The sequence below is a fragment of the Balaenoptera borealis genome (genome assembly GCF_965194805.1).
Source record: "Balaenoptera borealis genome assembly, chromosome: 6".
Classification (NCBI taxonomy): Eukaryota; Metazoa; Chordata; class Mammalia; order Artiodactyla; family Balaenopteridae; genus Balaenoptera; species Balaenoptera borealis.
The window spans coordinates 133,974,682-133,995,687 of record NC_138863.1 but is presented as its reverse complement, the minus strand read 5'-3'; the positions used below and the strand labels follow the sequence as shown (position 1 = coordinate 133,995,687).

The 21,006-nt window shown below is 37.9% G+C and overlaps 1 protein-coding gene and 1 pseudogene across 2 annotated transcripts in view; one reads left to right on the top strand and one right to left on the bottom strand.

Moving 5' to 3' along the window:
• Window positions 1-21,006, top strand: part of EPB41L5 (erythrocyte membrane protein band 4.1 like 5) — a 71,018-nt gene that overhangs the window by 41,295 nt on the left and 8,717 nt on the right. Inside the window, 10 exon segments of the mRNA XM_082395878.1 lie at window positions 32-110; window positions 1,071-1,115; window positions 1,278-1,330; window positions 4,451-4,571; window positions 4,690-4,777; window positions 5,573-5,661; window positions 8,227-8,296; window positions 12,964-13,133; window positions 14,722-14,828; window positions 15,910-15,937. Of these exon segments, the coding sequence (XP_082252004.1) occupies window positions 32-110; window positions 1,071-1,115; window positions 1,278-1,330; window positions 4,451-4,571; window positions 4,690-4,777; window positions 5,573-5,661; window positions 8,227-8,296; window positions 12,964-13,133; window positions 14,722-14,828; window positions 15,910-15,937 (850 nt within the window).
• LOC309630568 (large ribosomal subunit protein uL16 pseudogene) lies at window positions 2,550-4,440 on the bottom strand (annotated as a pseudogene). Its single transcript has one exon. The product of its transcript is annotated as a large ribosomal subunit protein uL16 pseudogene (transcript).

The following is a 21,006-nucleotide window of genomic DNA, read 5'->3' as shown; positions in this document are numbered from 1 at the left end:
TTACCCTCCGTTTTTTTTCTTTTAATGGCAGTTGGTTCACCCTATTGTCTGCATCTTCGAGTTAAGTTTTATTCCTCAGAACCAAATAATCTTCGTGAAGAACGAACCCGGTAAGCCCAATGTGTGGAGCTGTGTGCAAGCATAAAGTTTTGGTCAGGCTGGCTAAAGATGTCGGGAGGTTGCCTTTACAGTTCCTTCCAGTGTACAGACAGCTAGTGAAATGGATACTTTACCCCTGGTAACAAGATACCAGACAAGATAATTTCATTTTGGAGCAGTATTTTTTTAAGTGTAGAATGTTTTCCTTTATTTACCAGTTTTCAAAACAGTTGGTTCTCTAGCATCGTGCAAAGGTAACCAGTGAGTTCTGTTTTTAAGTATTGTTATCAACTCATGAATTTTAAATAGGACTGATGTGCTTCAATACATTATCATATTGTGTCTATTGATGTTCAAAATGATCTATTTTCGGCCACTGAGAGTTGTTTCAAGTTGGCTCCTGACTTTCTTTATTGAAATGCCATTGATTAATGAAAAATGTTGAATCCTGATTTTGCTTGAATAGTTTTCAGTAACTTTAAGTAAGTTACAAACATTTATTTTTATTTTGTCTTGCCTCAGTATTTATTCATGGACTCTGTATTGCATATCTATGACTCATGCACACATACTATTTTTATTAAGTAAAAAATTGAATTGCTGAGTCCCTTTAGAAGGGATTCCTCTTGAACACTCTGCTAGTGGATAAGATTAGAGCTGTTACCCATGCGTACATTGCCGTATTGCTTTACGTATGAGGTGGCTGTGTCGTCACAGTGAAGGTGAAGCAGACCACAGAGCTCATTCCCAGTAATTTGTTTTAAACCTTTTCTTTTGAGGGGCTACCCTGTACTCTGGCCCATCCTCCTGACACTGAGTGCCCCTTGTTTCATGTTCTTTTTTCCTTTACAGACTTTATTGTGGGTAAAGTTTTGTAATTAAGAATGTTTCTTCTCAGATTAGAAGGGCAGGATTATTTTTCATGGTAGATTGTTCTGTTTAGTTAAATTTGTGCCTTTTATTTTTCTTAGGTACTTATTTGTTCTTCAGTTAAAACAAGATATTCTCAGTGGAAAGTGAGTATTAGTTTAAGGTAAACCACATTTTCTTGAGTAGTAGAAAAATAAGTTCTTAGTTAATTATGAAAAAGAAATGGTCAAAGTATGTCTTATTTCCATTTATCCTAAAACGAAGGTTGTGACATTGGCGTGTTTAACACATTTGTGTTCTGCTCTCAGATTGGAGTGTCCCTTTGATACAGCGGTTCAGTTGGCAGCTTATAACTTGCAGGGTAAGCAGTTTTTTATGTTGGCTGTTAAGAGTGAAGCATTAATTCTTCTTTGTGTGCATTTGAGGAATTTCAAAAGATTCAGAGTGATGTGTGAGAAAAGAACCACCGCGGTTTGTGTAAACATATATCAGGACCCAGCTCTGCCTTTCCCTCCTTTTAGAATATTGCCTTCTTTTTCTTCCCTTTGTCTTTACTTGCTCCCTTTCCATCTAATAGTGTTTTCAAACAGAAATTGCAGTCTACTTGATAATTCAATAACTGTTTTAGTTGGATCCTCAGCTAATTTTTTTCCTTTAAAAAGAATGCAGGGATATATGAGCAAATTGTTGCTGTACCACCTGGTTTGCTTTCTTTAGTCTTATTCTTAAAAATAAATCCATGAAAGAAATACTTAGCATGTATTTAAAAGTTCCTGATGGTTATTTTAAGAATTTTTTAAAAAGTGTTTTCCAGTCAGTGAGATTAATGAAAAACTTACCCTTTTGTACCTTGTTACACTGATCAAATATTTGTTGAACTTGTATTCTCTTCTGAAAAATTGACGTTTTGGGAAAATAATAATCTTCAGTCCTTGTTCAGAAAATGGAAAGAAATATTCTGACTGGAGTATCCGTATTTATTAGAATAAAAGCAATATTTAATGATTATTAAGACATTAATAATTTTATACTTTTTTTGGGTGATTCCATATTATCCCCAATCTCTCTAAGATCAGTATTTATTTTCCATTGTGTGGATAATAATGAGACTAAATTTTCATGTTTTATGGTAAACCTATTATTTTGCTTATTTTGTGCTTCTCCTATTTTAGAAAGAATATTTTTCTGTCGATAGAGGGATTGGTGACTGAAGGAAATTTCTGTACCTCAAAAATTTGCCGATAGTGTAAATTGTAGTCTGTCTACAAACTAAAACTTGTTTTCTCATCTGCTAGAAAGTCAAATACATACTAGTTTGGAAGTGCTGTGCCTCTAGCACTGTAATGATCACGCTGTATAATTGCATGCATCTTTTCTTGAAAGCACATTTTTTGTTTTATTAATTGCTGTGTGAGGTTGTTAATTCTGAAACTCTCAGATCTACAGAAAAGCTGTCATTTTCAGCATCTGTGTTCCACCACTTACTGCTTCTTATATACTCTGTCTCGTTTTGTAAGTTTCGTTGACTGCCAAAGTATACACTTCTTGAAAATATGATTTTTATACATTTTTGTGTATTTAACAAAACACTCATTCAAAGTAATGCTCACTAAATACTCATTGTCTGATTCATGCATGTGGCAGTGTAATATTATCTCTTAACCCTACCTATCATATTTTTTCCCTGAATAAAATCTTTCCTACTTTTCTCTTGCATCCATGGCACCTTTTTTTGTTTGACAAGAAAGTAGGATGTATTGGTGGGCACACGTAAGGAAGGACGGCGTCAAGGCTGTCACGAGTGCAGGGCCCGCTGCGTGTCCAGGGGCCACGGTTAGGGGTGTACTTGACCCCACAGCCATCCGGTGTGAGCTGCGTCTCTGCCACTGTGCTTTCAAATTCATCCGCGTTAAACTTCGTCAGTCCCCACTTCTTGGAGATGAGGATCTTCTGGCGGCCAGGGAACTTGAACTTGGCCCTGCGGAGGGCCTCGATCACATGCTGCTCGTTCTGCAGCTTGGTGCGGATGACATTGTGACTTGGCCAGTGTGGACCCTGGCCACTGTGCCCTGGGCTTTCCAGAGGCCCCTTGCATACCTGTCTGGAGCCCATCAGCTCCAGCACAGGACAGCATCTTGTTGGTGCGGATGACGTGGGAAGGGTGGGGCTGCGCTCAGATGTGAACAGCATCTTTGCCCCGGCTTTTCATCTTGTCCTCGTTGGCACAAACATGGGCAGCCTCCAGGGCTTCAGAGCAGAGCTGCTCATACCCATCTGACACCATGTGGCCACAGAGTGGGTGTGGCACCGTTATTTTTATGATTCCTCCAAACTTCAGACTATGTCTTATGCATCTCATTGTCCCGTGTCGAATAGTTTACCAAGTCCTACTAATTGTTTAGGTCCTTGAGAGTAACTCAGCTGAGTGTTCCTCCCGTCTTCATAAAGTGAGCTCCTCGCTTCTCATTTATGATTTTCTATTTTATCAGAATAATCTTTATCACTTTTCTCACACTCTCAAGTTCAGTTTTTCTTTAACATTTTAGTATATATCCTGAACAACATTATGTAGCAGATTTGGTTTGGGGCTTCTTAAAGAACTTGTGATCCAGACAGAAGAGCATTTTCTTCAGCAATGAAGTAGGAGTGAGAATATTTTCCAAGGTTGTGAAGTTAAATGACAGTACATCTGTAATATGTCTAGTGTGTAAATTAGATGCTCAGTAAACAACAAGTTATTACCATTTTTATGATCAAAGTAGTTCTCATGTACTTTTTCTTTCCACGGCCAAATTTTTTATCAAAATGGAAATATTTTAATTTGAGTAAAATATTTTTTTAAAGGAAATATTTCTAAAGAATAGAATATTCGAATCATTGTTTCCCCTCCTTCCCCAAACCCAGTTCAGAGATAACCACAGATGGGTACATAAATGTCTGTTCATTGTCCAGTTCTTTTCCTACTGCCTTCACAAAATATTTTTTAGTAACTTTTTTTTGTTATTTCTTTGGGATTAATAATTTAAAGTTCCAGGAAGGATAGTGATTATTTCTTACAGTGATATTTGATGTCATGTTCTGTGCATATTAGCTTCTTAACAGATGCCAGCTAATTGTCTTTTAAGGATTGCTAATAAATATTTTTGTTTATTCAATATACGATCAAAAGATATTTCTCTATGGAAGTCTAAAAGAGGTTTTCAAAAGCTAAGCATTATAACATATGAATAAATTAAGAGAAAGACATTTAATTGAAAATACACTACCAACCACAAATGCTTGATTTGTGCGTACAGACAGGTAAGTCTTAAGTCAAAGCTAGATTTATTTTTGGGAATGGTCTGGGTGTTATGAATGCCTTGTAGTTTAAGAAAGAATCTAATCTTCTTAGCAGTTTTTATTAATAAAATGGGTCTTGAAGAAGGATTCAGCAGGAAGTAAACTTATTAACAAAACATAACTGTGAAACTTACGTTTGTAGCTGAACTTGGTGACTATGACCTTGCCGAGCACAGTCCTGATGTTGTGTCTGAGTTCAGGTTTGTGCCCGTTCAGACGGAAGAGATGGAGCTGGCTGTTTTTGAGAAATGGAAGGAATACAGGTACTGTCACATCACCACAACAGCGACTTCGTATTTGTTTTCTTCTGTTTCTCTATTTGGTATAGAATTCATTGTGTATTTGTAATCATCTTAAAATTTTTTGTTTTTTAAATTTCAGAGGTCAGACACCAGCACAAGCTGAAACCAATTATCTGAATAAAGCCAAGTGGCTAGAAATGTATGGGGTTGATATGCATGTGGTCAAGGTAAGCACTGTGTTGTGATACTTTTTAAAAGCGTTATTCCTTCAAGACTCAAGGTGATTATGGACTCTTTCAGTGTGAGGGGGATGTGGAGTTTGCAGGGGCTAACACCGGGTGCTTTGGATGAGTGGTTGTGAAGATTGAGGGTAAATACTGAATGATGGGAGTCTCACACAGAAATTCCTTATAAGAGAGAGGAGAAACAGCCAATATCTCCAAAAAGGTACCTCTGTGGTTTTAAGCTGTTGCTGTTGGGTTTTTGTGGTTTTTTTAAAGTTTTTAACCCACTTTTTATTCTTTCACTTCATATTCATATCATCTTTTATCATGTAAGCTGAGTAGGCTCTGTAAAAATGAAAATAATTTAAGAAGTAAAGTTAAAAATTTGTAGCTTGAGAGGACTTTGATAAGCTGTAGTCTAGTACAGCTTATGTAGTGATTTGTTATTTTTAGTTTAAGAAGCTAAATTTTCCCAGAAAGGCAGTCTTTTTCAAAATCTGTGATTTAAATAGTGACTAGAATTTGGGAAGACCCTGGAAAGCTTTCTTTGTCGTGGCAGTTGTCACTACGTATTTCCAATGAAGACATACCTTAAAACTATAGTGTCTATTAATATGCATGAAGTTTCCTGAGAATGTGATTTTGGGTGCTTTAATTGTTGAAAACACCTTTCGTATTAATATTAGTCTGTATGTAATTAATGTAATTCCATATGAAAAGAAAATTAAACAGTTGTGTGAAAATGTGAAACCTGTTTTATTCAGATAAAGCTAACACGTGTTGCTCCCCTAAAATTAGGCCAGAGACGGGAATGACTACAGTTTGGGACTGACCCCAACAGGAGTCCTTGTTTTTGAAGGAGAGACCAAAATTGGCTTATTTTTTTGGTAAGCAGAGTTAATGTCGAAGATAATTATTGTTGTTTCATTTTTTTAATGACTAGAAACACTTACATGAAGTTAGTGCAGAAAGCAGAACTTGGAAGTAGTTCTGGCAAAGCTTGGGCGTGAACTGCAGCTGTCTCCTGTCACCCTCCTGTTCGTCTGTAGTCTTGCTTCCCCGAGGCAATTTGTAAAAGTCTTCTAGTTGCGTTTTCCGTTAGTTTCAAGGTATGTCAAAATACATGCCTTAACATAAAGAGCATCTAGTTTTGTGTATTAAGTGTTCACATGGCCACTCCCTCCATCCTGCAGTTATGTTGCTGTTTGGAGTGTGCTTTGTTTCACGGTCTTTTACCCACCCCCACCCCCCCACCCCCGCCTTTTGTGTGAAAGAGATAGTAATACTTTTACCCTCCTGGGTCCCAGCTTCTGTCATCCATACTTCTAACTTATATTTCATGTTACTTTTACATCAAGGGTAGATATTACTTGGATCTCATAACCATAATTAAGTTCTTCAGGTTTTGTCTGGCTGTGTCTAAAAGCTGAAAATCAGGAAATAGTGTTTATATTATTATGTGTTTGTCAGAACCGGGGTGGAGCTAAGTAGTACCCTGGGTTATATACATGGGCTGAAGTTGGCTCTTGGATACCAGTTGTTTACTTCTTCGTAGCACGCCAGGACCCTTAGCTCAAAGCCCGCCAGCGCCAAACTCAAATTCTTACACATTCAGTTGCTTTAAATACAGCCCAGCAAGTGTAGTTTTAGCCATTCGGAGCACGCCTGGTTTTGCATATCTCGCTGCAAACTGCATGTCACATCTGCTAGCTGTGGACAAGCAAACCCTGTAGCTGTAAGAGACCCCAGACCTCCCCTGCTCCTCGGAGCACTGTGGCTCAGAGACCTCCCCCTGCCGCTGAACGCCCGCCCCTCCCTCCCTCCTGGGAGCTCCCCTCGCCTCTCCCCCGCCCGAGTGGGAGCCCTGGGCCGCCGCCTCCGGAAGGTCTGCAGCCGTGAAGGGACCCCTCAGCAGAGCCCGCTGCCCAGTGCTGCCGTCTCCTGCTCCTGTCTTTTTCTTCGTCAGCCCTGAAATCCTTGAACTCACGACTGGGATTACGGTTTCCTTTGTTTTCCTGCAGCTCTTGGCTCCCATCCGCCCCACACATCTCTTTAAATGACCTGCCTTTGTCTTCTTGAGTTTTTTCGAATCCTCCAGGGTTGCCTGAGCTGACTCTTTTCCAGTTGGAACTGTTGACTCTTCCAGGCTGCTCTCCAGGTTTTATCTTGGGACTTTGTTTTCCCATTTTCTCAGTTATGAATCTGTGTCGTCTTCCATATTTTCTTGTCTTTCCTTTTGTTTTTCTGATACATCCTCAGGTAATGCCTAAGAAAAGGGTGTACGAGGTAAATTATTTGAATGCTTTGATGCCTTAAAATGGTTTATTCTTCTCTCATGCTTTCTTGATAACTGGGCTGAGAATGGAATTTTAGGGCGAAAATTAGTTTCCCTCAAAAAGGTGAAGACAGTATTTCATTTTTTTTTTGTACCTCCTAGAGATTCCCTGGGACACTTGAGTGTAACATCTTTATAATTGTCCCTTGGGTGGGAAAGCTGTGTTATGTATTTCTCTAGTCCTTAAGTGCGAGCTCTCTGAGCCTTCCAGCTTGCCCGCTGGGCGGGTGGAGCATCCTTCATGGCCAGAGAACGCTCCAGGTGGAGAGAGAAGGAAAGCATCGTTTGTACTGCCTCATAAGGATCAATTGAATTAATACATGTGAAACACTTAGTAGAGTACCTGACACTTACTAGGCGCTGTGTAAGTATTTGCTACACTTAAATGCTAGATTCTCCCCTCCTATTATACTTATTTATTTACTTACTGTTTTAGTACAGCTCTTGTAAACAAGTTCTGTTTTACAATTTTATTTTATATAAGTTATATTTAAAAATTAGTGAGAGTGAGAGTCATGTTTTCACGTTCACGGTTCGTAGAAGTACAGAGGTAAGTTTGGTAGGTTGCTTAGGATTTTTGTACAGGTGGGAGATGGAGTTGGAAAGTGGGCCATAAAGTGTAGTTTAAAACATTTTTTATGTCTTAAATTAAAGATGTCTTTAATCAAAATTGCTATAGAAAATAAGAGTTGAAGATCAGTAATTTTTTTTTTTATGCCTTTTAAAAAGCTTTATAGTGTTTCCTGTATCCAGTTCCCCTGCTGCTACTGTGACATTAGGCTTGGAGAATCTCTTCCACCTTAGTTAGGGGCCTATGAATATATATGATATATAGATATATCTTTCATTTTCTTTTTTCCTTAACATTTTTAATGTCTTACATATGTGCAGCAGAAATTTTGCCAAAGGTACTGCTTTTGAAAATTTTTTTTCTGTTACCTTAACTGTTTTTTAGATTGGAGACTTTTTTGCTGGGCAGGGCAGGTTATGTTTACCCTCTTATCCAGCTTTCAATTCAGAAGTTAGATGATTAATATGCTTGAAGTAACAACAAATTTTTTAAATTCAGAGAACATTTATTGAAATCTGGCTGTTACTCTCATATTGTTTGTTATAGGCCCAAGATAACCAGATTGGATTTTAAGAAGAATAAACTAACCTTGGTGGTTGTAGAAGATGATGACCAGGTAGGAATTACATTGTGTCACATATTTAACGGTGACTGTGTTATGTGGTCACTTAAGGCTCTAAAAGGGGGAACACATCTTGTTTATAGAGCCATAGAACAGAAACTTAGTGTAATTAATAACTTAATTAAGTAATTTCCTGCTTTGTGTCATACCATCCTAAAACTATAGTTTTCTGTCTTTAAGATTAAAGATTAAATAAAAGACTTCTCTTGTTCCTTGGTTGACACTATATCTCAAATATATAAAAATTTATATTTAAATGGCTTTATTCCTTTAGTCCCTGATCAAAAAGATTAATCAAAAAAATCCACCTAATAATATTCTTTAATAAAGCCTTCTGTACTAAGGATTATCTTTTTTTCAGTTAAATCTAGTTTCTAATTGATAAACTCATAACAATACGAATGCATCTCAGATGAATTATGCTAAGTGTAAGAAACCCGACTCAGGACTTCCCTTGGGACCCAGTGGTGAAGAATCCTCCTGCTGGGGCGTCCCTGGTGGCACAGTGGTTAGGAATCCACCTGCCAATGCAGGGGACGCTGGTTCGGGAAGGCCCCACATGCTGCGGAGCAACTAAGCCCATGCACCACAACTACTGAGCCTGCGCTCTAGAGCCTGCGAGCCACAACTACTGAGCCTGTGTGCCACGACTGTTGAAGCCTGCGTGCCTAGAGCCAGTGCTCCGCAACAAGAGAAGCCACCGCGATGAGAAGCCCGTGCACCACAAGGAAGAGTAGCACCCACTCGCTGCAACTAGAGAAAGTCCACACGCAGCAACGAAGACCCAACGCAGCCAAAAATAAATAAATGAAATAAATAAATTTATAAAAATTTATTAAAAAAAAAGAAGCCCGACTCAAGAGATTATGACTGTATGATTACATTTATATGACAATCTAGGAAAGGCAAACCTATAGGAATAGAGAATAGCTGATCCTTTGAGACTGGGGGTGTGAGGGTGCTTCACTACAAAGGAGCAGCACAGGGAACTTGGCGGGGGGGTGAGAGGACTATTCTGTATCCTGATGTTGGTGGTGCTTGCCTGATTCTGTGCATTTTCAAAACCCAGGGAATTGTGAGTAAATTTTAAAAAAGTAATTTTACTGCATGCAAAGTAATAAATTTGAAATATACGTATAGATGGATACAAATAAAAGGAAATAGGGGAAATGTTAAAAAGATTTGTTTGCACAGTGAAGTGTGAGTAGTGCTACTTAGCAGAACCTAAAAAAAGAAGATCCTGAAAATTAGATGAAACAGTTACAAGTTTTTTGAAAGTTTTAAGTTATGTTACTGGGATGCACGCAAAGGATTGCCCTATCACACAGCTTGGAAGAAAATCAGAGACAATAAGAGAACATTTTAAAAAGAAATCTCTTGATGGCACAGATGATCATTATGTTATCAACAAATGAGTTGAAAATGATTCAGAAGAGGCAGATTTCGCATCTAAAAACAATCTATTTTACAAATATTTTCCTTTTTATGTAAGCACAGATGCGATTAAATGATATTTGTATCTAAATCTAAAGGAATCGTTCAAGAAGAATAAAATACAGTTCTGTGTGATAAGAAAATATGGTCATAATTTAATGGGAGATACCTGTTCTTACTGGGTCATAAAATAATTGTGCATCTCACAATTGATAGCATTTTAGATTTGATCTAATATAGTATTAGCTTCTTAGATATCTTTTTGAAGATACATATAAGCAAATGTGTATATCAATTCTTTTTTTTTAATTTATTTAATTAATTTATTTTTGTCTGCATTTGGTCTTTGTTGCTGCACGCGGACTTTCTCTAGTTGCGGCGAGCGGGGGCTACTCTTCATTGCGGTACGCGGGCTTCTCGTTGCGGTGGCTTCTCTTGTTGCAGAGCACAGGCTCCAGGCACGCAGGCTCAGTAGTTGTGACGCACGGGTTTAGTTGCTCCACAGCATGTGGGATCTTCCCGGACCAGGGCTCAAACCCATGTCCCCTGCATTGGCAGGCGGATTCTTAACCACTGCATCACCAGGGAAGTCCCCCTCAGTTCTTTTTTATGCAGAGGTTGCCATACTTATATACAGGGTTCTCTACTTATCCTTTTTAAACTTTACGTTCTAACTTGGAATGTTTTCTACGTCAGTACATAAAGTTGTTCTTCATTCTTATAAAAGCAAACTAAAATGCATAGTATTCTAGTGTATGGTGTACTCTGATTTATTTAATCAATTCTCAATTAATTGGCATTCACTCTTTTATTCACTATCTATAATTAATTTGTACACTGGCAAGTATCTGTAGGATAATTTCCTAGAGGGGGATTTGTGGGGTTGAATGGTTTATGTGCATTTGTCTTGGATATAGAGAGGTCCTACCAGCTTGCATAGTTTTTAGTGTACAGGCCTATTTCCTGAGAAGGAATTAATCACATTTGTATCTGAAAGGTAAAAAATGGAATTTCATTGTAGGTTTACATTTTATTTCTATTATTATGAGTGATACTGAACATCTTTTCATACATTTGAGTTACTTGAATTCCTTTTTTCTAAACTGTCTATTCCTTTGCCCATTTTTCTTTTGGGTTATTGGCTGTTTTCTTATAGGTCTTGCCCTTTGTCACAGACATTATAAATATTTTATTTAATAGTTGTTTTTCTTTCAGCAGTGCTTATTGTGGGTTTTGTCATGCACTTCAAGAAATTTTAAATAGGTGAATTTATTAATCTTTTATGGCTTCTGGGTTTTGTGTCATAGAAAGCTTTTCCCTGTTTTGAGTTTATCTATTTTCTCATGTTTTTTTCTATGTGTAGTTTTTGTTGGTAAATTTCATTGAAGTATAACATCCATTCAGATAAGTGTAAAAATAAATGTACAGCTTATGTTGGATTTTTATGTATACTTGTATGACCAGCACCAGGATGAGGAAACAGAATTCCAGCAGAATTAAATTTCTCTTGTGCTCCCCACCAGGTACAGTTTCCCAAGGGTATCCACTCTCCTGACCTGACTTTAAGACCAGAGATTAGTTTTTGCTTGTATTTTGGACTTGATGTAAATGAAACCTGGCTGACTGTTCTCTTTGTGTCTTGCTTCTGTATTTCAGGGCTGTAGTTGTGAGCTTTCAGCCCTGCTGCAACGGGTGGTTATAGTTGGCGCATTCCTGCTGTTATACAGTATTCAGTTTTGTGAATACACTAGTATTTATCCATCCTGCTGTTGATGGACATGTGAGTTGTTAATTTTTGGCGAGTAAGAAGAGTGCTGCCCTGAGCCCTGGGATGTGCGTGTGCTTGGCTTTTGTGGAGGCCGCCACGCTGTTTGCCAGCCTGTGTGTACACACGCAGCTGCACTCCCACCTGGAGCGTCTGAGAGCGCCGTTTATTCTTCTTTGGCTTCTGTTTGGAGTTCTCTTTCTCATTTTACCCATTCTGGTAGTAGAATCATCTTGTGGTTTTAGTTTGCATTCCTCTGATGACTGCTTCAGTTTACACTTATTTATATATCTATTGGATGTTTGGATAGTCTTTCTTGTGAAGTGCGTGTTTAAGCCTGTTGTTGATTTTTCTGTTGGGTCGTGTGCTGTTTGTCTCATTGAAGAAGTTCTATTCGATACAGCTAAGGTCTGAGCCACAGCTTGTCTCTTTCTTCCTCATTCTTGCAGGGTATCATTCTCATATCTTCTAACCTTTTGTAAATATAACCACATCATGAAACGTGGTAGAATGTTTTATAAATCTACATATGTATTATATATAATATACATATATATTAGGGTGGGGTTTTTTTTGCAGCTTGCTTATTTTGCCTAAACAGGTAGACCTAGTTCATTCACTTTAACCTATATATAGTATTCTGCAGTATGAATAAACAGTAGTGCATTAGTTCATGCATCTTTTATTCATTTATCTCTCTGTATAGTTTGTAAATAATATCATTGTTTACTTATTACGTTTCTCATGTTTTGGACATTTAGGGTTTTGTGCCAGTTTTTACTATTATAAATGAGACTGTGAAGAAAATCTGTGGGTGTAAATTTTGGTGTTGAGAAAGTCTTTTCCCTTAGAAATACAGGATAGCTTAGTGGTTACAAAGGTAGGCTCTGGAGCCTGAATGGTTAGGTTCAAATTCTGGTTTCCTCTCTTAGTAGCTTTGTGACATTGGGCTTAATTTCTTGAGCCTCAGTTTTCTTATCTGTGAAATGGAGATAGTGATAGTATCTACTCATTGAAGCAATTCATGTGAAATTCTTAGAAGAGTGTCTATGAATGTTAACTAGTGTAATTAGATTCCTGTGAGTATGGTTACTATAATAAAGAATGTGGCCATTTTTAAGGCTGTTATGTATGTTGCCAGATCTTACATGAACCTTTAAATTATAATTATACATTTATCCTGAAGTATGGCAGATAAAGGCTCATTTTACGTCTCTTTGAGAAATGAGATCATGTAAGTAGAGAGAAAATAGGAATAATTTTATATTGGCTGAGAAAATGGACAGCTTGATTTTAACTCTGCCGTTTTATGTACTAAAGAGTGTCAGAGTCTCAGGGAGCAAACTAGATGCTTTATTATTTGATTCTTGCTCTTGCTGTGGTTGTATTCATAGCTGAATGCGAAGGGGACAGGACCATCTGAGCTAATAATTACCTCTGTTAACATGCGTTTCTTTTTCAGGGCAAAGAGCAGGAACATACGTTTGTCTTCAGACTGGATCATCCCAAAGCATGCAAACATTTGTGGAAATGTGCCGTGGAGCACCACGCCTTCTTCCGCCTCCGAGGCCCTGTCCAAAAGGGTTCTCACCGATCAGGATTTATTCGATTAGGGTCACGGTTTAGATACAGGTGAATGTTTATAGCTGCTTGCTGTATCTTTCATTATTTCATAGAGGCCAGAAAACTTAGCCCAACTTCTCATTTTACAGATGTGGAAACTAGGGCACAGAGAGATGAAGTGGTTTGCCAGTGTTTTCCATTGGCCAAAATAAAAGAAAAAGCGGTACATATTGTTATTGTTTGTAATTTCCTGAGTAGACAGGAGAATATTGTAATGGTGTAATGGATTTCATATCCCTCCTGATGTTTTTGTTTCTTCCTTCTTTTTTTTTTTTTTTAGGAGTAATTAACAATTTTTCCAGTTAAAAAAGTTTTTTTTTATTGAGGTATAGTTGATTTACAATATTATGTAAGTTTTAGGTGTACAGCATAGTGATTTATAATTTTTGAATGTTATATTCCATTTATAGTTATATACAATGTTGGTTAAGCTTATTTATTTTATACATAATAGTTGGTACCTCTTAATCCTCTACCGCATTGTGCCCCTCCCCACTAGTAACCACTATTTTGTTCTCTGTATATGTGACTCTGTTTCTTTTTTGTTATATTCACTAGTTTATTTTATTGTTTAGATTCCACATGTAAGTGATATCATACAGTACTTGTCATTCTCTGTCTGACTTACTTCACTTACATAATACCCACCAGGTCCATGCATGTTGCTGCAAATGGCATTATTTCATTCTTTTTTATGGCTGAGTAATATGCCATTGTGTATATATATACCACATTTTCTTTATCCATTTACCTGTTGATGGACATTGATGTTTGCTTTATGTATTAATCCCCAGTTTAAATCCACATAACAAGAGTTTTAAGGGGGCTCCATCCAACAGCTGGATACCATGTAGAAAAAGAGTATTGTGCACTACTGGGAAATTAATCTGGATGACATTTCTGGTCCTTATAAACCTGACGTTCCATTGTTCTTACAGACTTCTTGTTTGTTGGTCATAAGTTAGAAATGTTTTGGTTTACCTCAGAGTAGCTTATTGATGGTGAGTTTTCGGCATGTCACGAGAATCCGTCAGTGTAATTTAAAGAAGGAATGGATAATATCAGTAATGTGGCCTGTTGACTGTGTGTGGGGTTCATGCAAGAGAGCTTCTATTCTACTTACATTAAAAGTGGGGAGGCATTTTCTTAGTAGAACTTAAATGGAAATGAAGGTGAGTGGGACAATAGTTTTAATATTTCTGGAAAAGTGACCTGAAAAGTATATCACAGTTAGAAAAAGTAACTGAAAATCTTGAGTTAATTGTACATCTTGCATTGAGGAGTATGGATGGGAAAGGGAAGGGAGTTCCATAAAAGGACAGATACTTTAAACTTATTTAATATGTTCTTAGGTGATGTGCATGATTAAGAAAAAACAATATAATTGGTGTTGCATCTTTCACACAAGCCTAAAGAGTGAAAGAATGGTGTGGTAAAGAGAGACGTCAACACTATTTTTCGTAGTTCATTCAGGAAGGAAGTTCAGGATGGTTCTCTTGAGAAGAACCTCAGTGTAGACTTTCTCTCATTTTTGTGTGTCTGACTACTGTAGGCCTCAAATTCTCTTATTCCTGTTAATATGCCTCATTTATTTTAGTGGGAAAACTGAATATCAGACCACAAAAACCAATAAAGCAAGAAGATCAACATCCTTTGAAAGGAGGCCCAGCAAACGGTATTCCCGACGAGCTCTGCAAGTGCAAGGTGATGTGCAGCCCTGCCTCAGGGGGCTCCTCTTCCTCACACTGCGTCCTGTGCTGGTGCTGGGGGCTGGGCAGGAGGCTGCCTCGGTCCTCTTAGTCTCTTCCAGGCAACTGAAGAGCTCTTCTTTACTGGATCTGGTTCTAGCATAATCAGTGTTTAAGAATACACGGGGAAAAACGGCCTGTACTGTTGCTGAGACGAAACGTTATGCTCATCCCAGCTCTGACGCTGCGCTGAGTTTGTGTTCAGTTTTCGTTCTTACTATTTTAGGTCTTCTCTAGAGCAACGTTTTCCCTCCCTTTTTGACTTCCACATCTCATTCATAATAATCTGTTAAATCCCCGCAGATATTTTTTAAAACATTAGTATATGATGAATAAATTTTTTATTTTGTATGTATTATAATAATATTAAAGGCTCTGTTAAGTACAGTTTTTATATTAATCATCAGTGTACATGGTACATAGAGATTCACAAATTCATAAATGTTACTTGCTTGTTTGTTACTTTAATTATGTAATACAAAGAATGGTTTACTTTGACCAGTAAGCTAAAACTTGTGTTTGGTTTCAAATCTGAGTTTGTATTAAAATACAGATTGAATTTTAAGTATGTCCAATGTCAGAGTCGTCACCAGTTATCCAAAAACAACTGCCATGACCTGATGTTGGCAGTATCAGTTTTTTTAAAAACTGATTTTTAAAGCTATAATTTTTGATGTATCTATAAATTAAATAATATATAGCTATAAATGAAACCATTTCAATTTGTTTAAAACCCTTAGTTACCTCTTAGACTCCACTGATGATTTTTCACTGTCAGCTCACTCTGAAGGCTTGCAGATGGTTCTGATTTTTAAAATGTATGCTTATTTTGTTGCCTTACTTAAAAATTGGAGATCGTTGTCATTATTCACTTGAATGGCATGAGCCATAGAACACTTCGGTGAAGTGAAGATTTTTAAATCTGTAGTTGGGAAACAGCTTACAAAGCAATGAGTCAAGATGTACTTTTGTGAATAGTAAAGCAGTTTACCATGTTGGAGGAATCTAATGGGGTGTTTTCTGTTTTTTTCTGTCAGCAAGTACAGGAAAACCTGAAGAACTCAGGTGGGTAATGTCTTGCGACTTAGGAATTGATAACCGAATGTTTTAGCGTTTCTGTAGTTGCATCGTTAATTGAACCAATGTCTGTTGAAGGTCTGTCACAGTGTTCACTTGCCCCTGAGCACGGTGGATCTAGCAGGGAGCAGATAAACACATCATAATGCTGGGTAAAACGGACAGAAAGAAAAATAAAGCAGCTTAAAGAAAAAGAGTGGGCTTGGGTGGCTATACTGTTCGTAATGAGAATGACATATTGTACGTTTGTTATTGGCCTGTGACTGAGGATATAAAGACTAATAAACTGTGGCCCTTGCACACAGGAAGCTCAGAGAACAAAGGTTGATTTGTACACCAGCAGTTCATTTTATTCCTGGGAGAAATCCCACTTGGTCATGGTGTACAGTCTTTCTTTATATTGCATGTTGCTGGATTTGGTTCACTAGGTTTGTTGTGGATTTGTGTGTCTATATTCATCAAAGACACTGGTCTATAGTTTTCTTGTACTGTCTTCATCTGGTTTTGGTATCAGGGTAATTCTGGCTTCACAGAATGAGTTGGGAAATGTTTCTCTCTATTTTTGGGGAAGGTTTTGTAAAGAATTATTTAAGTATATGGTAGAATTCACCATTAAAGCCATCTTGCCTGGACTTGATTTGTGTCAAGTTTTAAAATTTCCAGTTCAGTGTCTTGTTGTAGACCTATTCATATTTCAATTTTTATCTTGAGTCAGTTTGGGAGTTTGTGTCTTTCCAGAGTTTGTCCATTTTATCTGAGTTATCTAATTTGTGGCATACAGTTGTTCATATTATTCTCTTTTCCTCCTTATTTCTATAAGCTTTGTGATGATGTCCCCTCATTCATTTCTGATTTTAGTAATTTGAGTTTCTTTTTCACTTGGTCAGTCTAGGTAAAGGTTTTTCAGTTTTGTTGGCCTTTTCAAAGAACCAGCTTTTGGTTTCATCAATTTTATCTGTTCCTCTATTTTCTATTTCATTAATTTTCTCTCTGGTATATTATTTCACTCCTTCTGCTTGCTTTAGGTTTAGTTTTCTTTTTCTAGTGTTGTTAGGTGGAAGATCGGTTTATTAGGACATGAGATCTGTATTCTTTTTTCATATAACATTTATAGCTATTAATTTCTCTCCGAGCACCACTTTAATCATATTTCATAAGTTTTGGTATATTGTATTTTCATTTTTATTCATCCCAAATTATTTTCTAATTTCTCTTGTGATTTCTTCTTTGACCCGTTGGCTACTTGGGAGTGTGTTGCTTAATTTTGACGTTTGTAGCTTAAATTTTCCCCTCTCCCCTTTTTTTCTTTTGTTGTAATTTTATTCCATTGTGGTTAGAGAATGTACTTCACATGACTTTGATCCCTTTACAGTTATTGAGACCTCTTTTATGTCCCAGCATGTAGTTCATCTTGGAAAATGTTCCATGTGCAATTGAGAAGAATGTCTATTCTGCTGTTGAGTGTCATGTCCTATGGATGTCTGTTAGGTCTGCTTGGTTTTTACTGTTGTTCACTTCTGTTTCATCAGTGGTCTTGGCTTAGATCTCTCCATTATTTAGTGTGGACTATTGAAGTCTCCAATTATTGTTGTTCGGTTGTCTGTTTCTCCCTTCAATTCTTTGTGCTTCATGTATTTGGGGCTTTTTGTTAGGTGCATGGATTGTTTATAATTGTTTTATTTTATCACAAAAAAATGTTCCTCTCTTTCTCTAGTAACTTTTTTGTTCTGTTTTTTTTAGATCAGATTAAAAAAAGTTACTAGATTTTCTTAAATAAATGTTTCTCCACTTGATGTATGCCTTTTAATGATTTTTTTTTTTTAAGAAATTCACGTTATTTATTTATTGATTGATTGCTGTGTTGGGTCTTCCTTTCTGTGCAAGGGCTTTCTCTAGTTGTGGCAAGCGGGGACCACTCTTCATCGCGTTGTGCGGGCCTCTCACTATCACGGCCTCTCTTGTTGCGGAGAACAGGCTTCAGACGCGCAGGCTCAGTAATTGTGGCTCACGGGCCCAGTTGCTCCACGGTATGTGGGATCTTCCCAGACCAGGGCTCGAGCCCGTGTCCCCTGCATTGGCAGGCAGATTCTCAACCACTGCGCCACCAGGGAAGCCCTTAATGATTTTTTTAAAGAATAATTTTCAGCAGCTACGTGTCTGTTTTGCTGGGGAGAGGGTCTGCTGTTGTCCTGCAGTCACTGTTCTCCAAGTCCTCCTTCTGATGAATCAGTATTAATAGTGTATATTACAGTGTGGAGTTTCACACGTAATGCTTCTCAACCACTGTTGTACCAAAGCCTCCTGGAATGCCTGGTAAACTGTGAGATTCAGGACATACTCACAAATCTAGTTTTTGTTAAAACAGTGTCTACACTCCTGTATGGAGATCTGTCAGTATAACCAGAGCTTCTTCAAAAGGAGAAGTTGTTTGTTTTGGGTACTGAGTAGGGTCAGCCTCAGCTGGAGATGTCCTATTCAGTTTTGGGTTTTTTTCCACTTAGAGAGCCATTAAAGCCAGGCTGTGATTAGTGACAGTCACAAAAGCACTCTGCTTTTTGAGTAAGGATTCCCCTGAAGTCCCTTTAGTGGTCAGGAAGCTGTTAAAAATAAATAAGTGGGTAGAGGAGAGAGGAAGTGTGAGGGATTCTGTCCATTGTGAACTTTTATTTTTTATTTTCTTTTTTAATTAATTAATTAATTTATTTATTTATTTTTGGCTGCATTGGGTCTTCGTTGCTGCACATGGGCTTTCTCTAGTTGCGGCGAGTTGGGGCTACTGTTCATTGCGGTGCACGGGCTTCTCACTGCGGTGGCTTCTCTTGTTGTGGAGCACGGGCTCTAGGCGCGCGGACTTCAGCAGTTGTGACACGCAGGCTCAGTAGTCATGGCTCGCGGGCTCTAGAGCGCAGGCTCAGTAGTTGTGGCGCACGGGCTTCTTTGCACCACGGCATGTGGGATCTTCCTAGACCAGGGCTCGAACCCACGTCCCCTGCATTGGCAGGCGGATTCTTAACTTCTGCGTCACCAGGGAAGTCCTGTGAATTTTTAATTAGGTAAAAAACAAAATTTTCTGCCTTTTCTGGGCTATACACTAATTTTTCTTGGAGTTATTTTTAAACTGTGCTTTTAAGAGGAATGGTGGAGAAATGTTAGAGGGGTTCTGTATATTTTAAAGTATTTTATTTGTTTGTGTAATGAATCATGTCTTGTTTTCCTGAAAAGGAGGCTGGGACAGAGTATTAGAGCTTAAAGTGAAGAAGATTCCCTGATGAAGTTAGCAGAAATGTAAACAAAGCATTCAAGCAATGATACGTAGTTGAAAAATTCAGGCTTTTATTTGCAAAAGTTTGTCCTCCTTTAAAATTTTTTGAAATACAGATTTCTGACCAAAAAGTGAGTATGACTGACTATATAATCTCCTAGCATTGAGATTAATTTAACTTTAATAAGTAAATTTTATTGTGTCTTCTTGAATGATGCTTTTGGCTCTGGAAAACACAGCTAAAATGGAGTATTTAAGCACTGATACTTTATTATTTTTTTAGGTAGAATAATTTTTAGGAATGAAATTCAGAGGGGGACCCACTCTCCTGAAGGTTATTGAGCCCTGCTCCTAACATTGCTTGAGAGAACCTGAGCTGGCAGTGGCAGGAATGCCCTTTCATTCCTGCCCTCAGAGTTCTGTTCACGTGAACAGTTCTGCTCCAGTGAACCATGGCAAACGGTACTGTTAGAAAAACCGCAACTGTTTGACCTAAAAAGCTTCTTGACTTTGTACTGTGCTTACTTGAATAACAGGTTTTTAAATTGGCTGATGTTAGTTTTCCTTGTACTCTTTCATTTCTTCCTAACTACTCCCTGTGAGTCTTGACTAACATAAAGTATCTTAGGAAGAGGTGACACTTTAAAGGACAGTTCACTTTACACTTACTAGTACTTCTTGTACAGGCTTAGTGGACAGTCTTGAAGACAGAAGAGAGAGGAAAAGAAATGGTGGAGGAAATGATGCATAGAGGGGGCAAGAGCAAAATGGGTCAGGTATTGCAGACAGTCCTTTAAAAGGGAAGCTTGGATTGGTCAGTAACGGGAAGTATTTGTTCCCTTCATATTAGTGGAAGTGAAAGAATAAGTGTAATTATGAGAAAATAGTGCTTCCTGCGTTTCAAATTGTTTTAAAACAGGGAGCTAGAATCCGGTGAACATCACTTATCATCAGCGCTTTTTTCTCATGTTATTCTTCATCTTTTACTTATCACCTACTGGACTTATTCCCAGTTCAAGGAGAAGCTTCAGAGCGTAACCCCGGGGGCCATAACATAATGAGTCTAATTTCTGTACAAAGCAGGTTGGAGGAGGTTTCATTAATGTGGGGTTATGAGTTACTTAATACAGCACAGTGTATCCTGAGAAGAACAACAAGGTTCGTAAAAGAAATTGTGCCGGATTGGTATATTCTTTACACCGGCCTTGGCAACAGATCTACACTAAACAAGATGTTCTTTTTAAAGATTTCGTTGTGGGTTAGTTTTATTTGTCATTGTTCTTTGTGCTTTGCTGACATTTATTCGATCCCCTAATAGTCCCATGCGAGTGAGGAAACTGCGGTTCAGAGAGCAGAGCTAGTGGCGCGGTTTGAATTAGAACCCAGACAGTGGAGGTGCAAATTCTGGTGACTTAACTTGTAACAGAGATGTGGTTAATAAAAAATGGGGTGTAGAATGGGTTACTCCTTCTCACCCAGCCTTTTAGCAAGGCCTCTTCATTCTTGAGTTCTTTCTTAATTGGTTGTCTTTCATCATCAGATACTTTTGTTTTGTTCTCACTCCCCTAAGAAAGGCTCCTGGATCTTGTATTCACAGTTTGTTTTGTGTTTGTGAAGCTTTGCCCATTTCCTTTTACTGGAATGACGTCTTGTCTGGTTATAGTGTTCTCTGAGTGTTGCCATGGGGAAGTCTGTGCCAACCTGATGCTGGCAGTGATGTGCTTTTAACTCTCCTTAGGGTACCTGAAGTATTCTTTCCTTATCGTTGAAGGTCAGTAATATAACAATAAGGAAT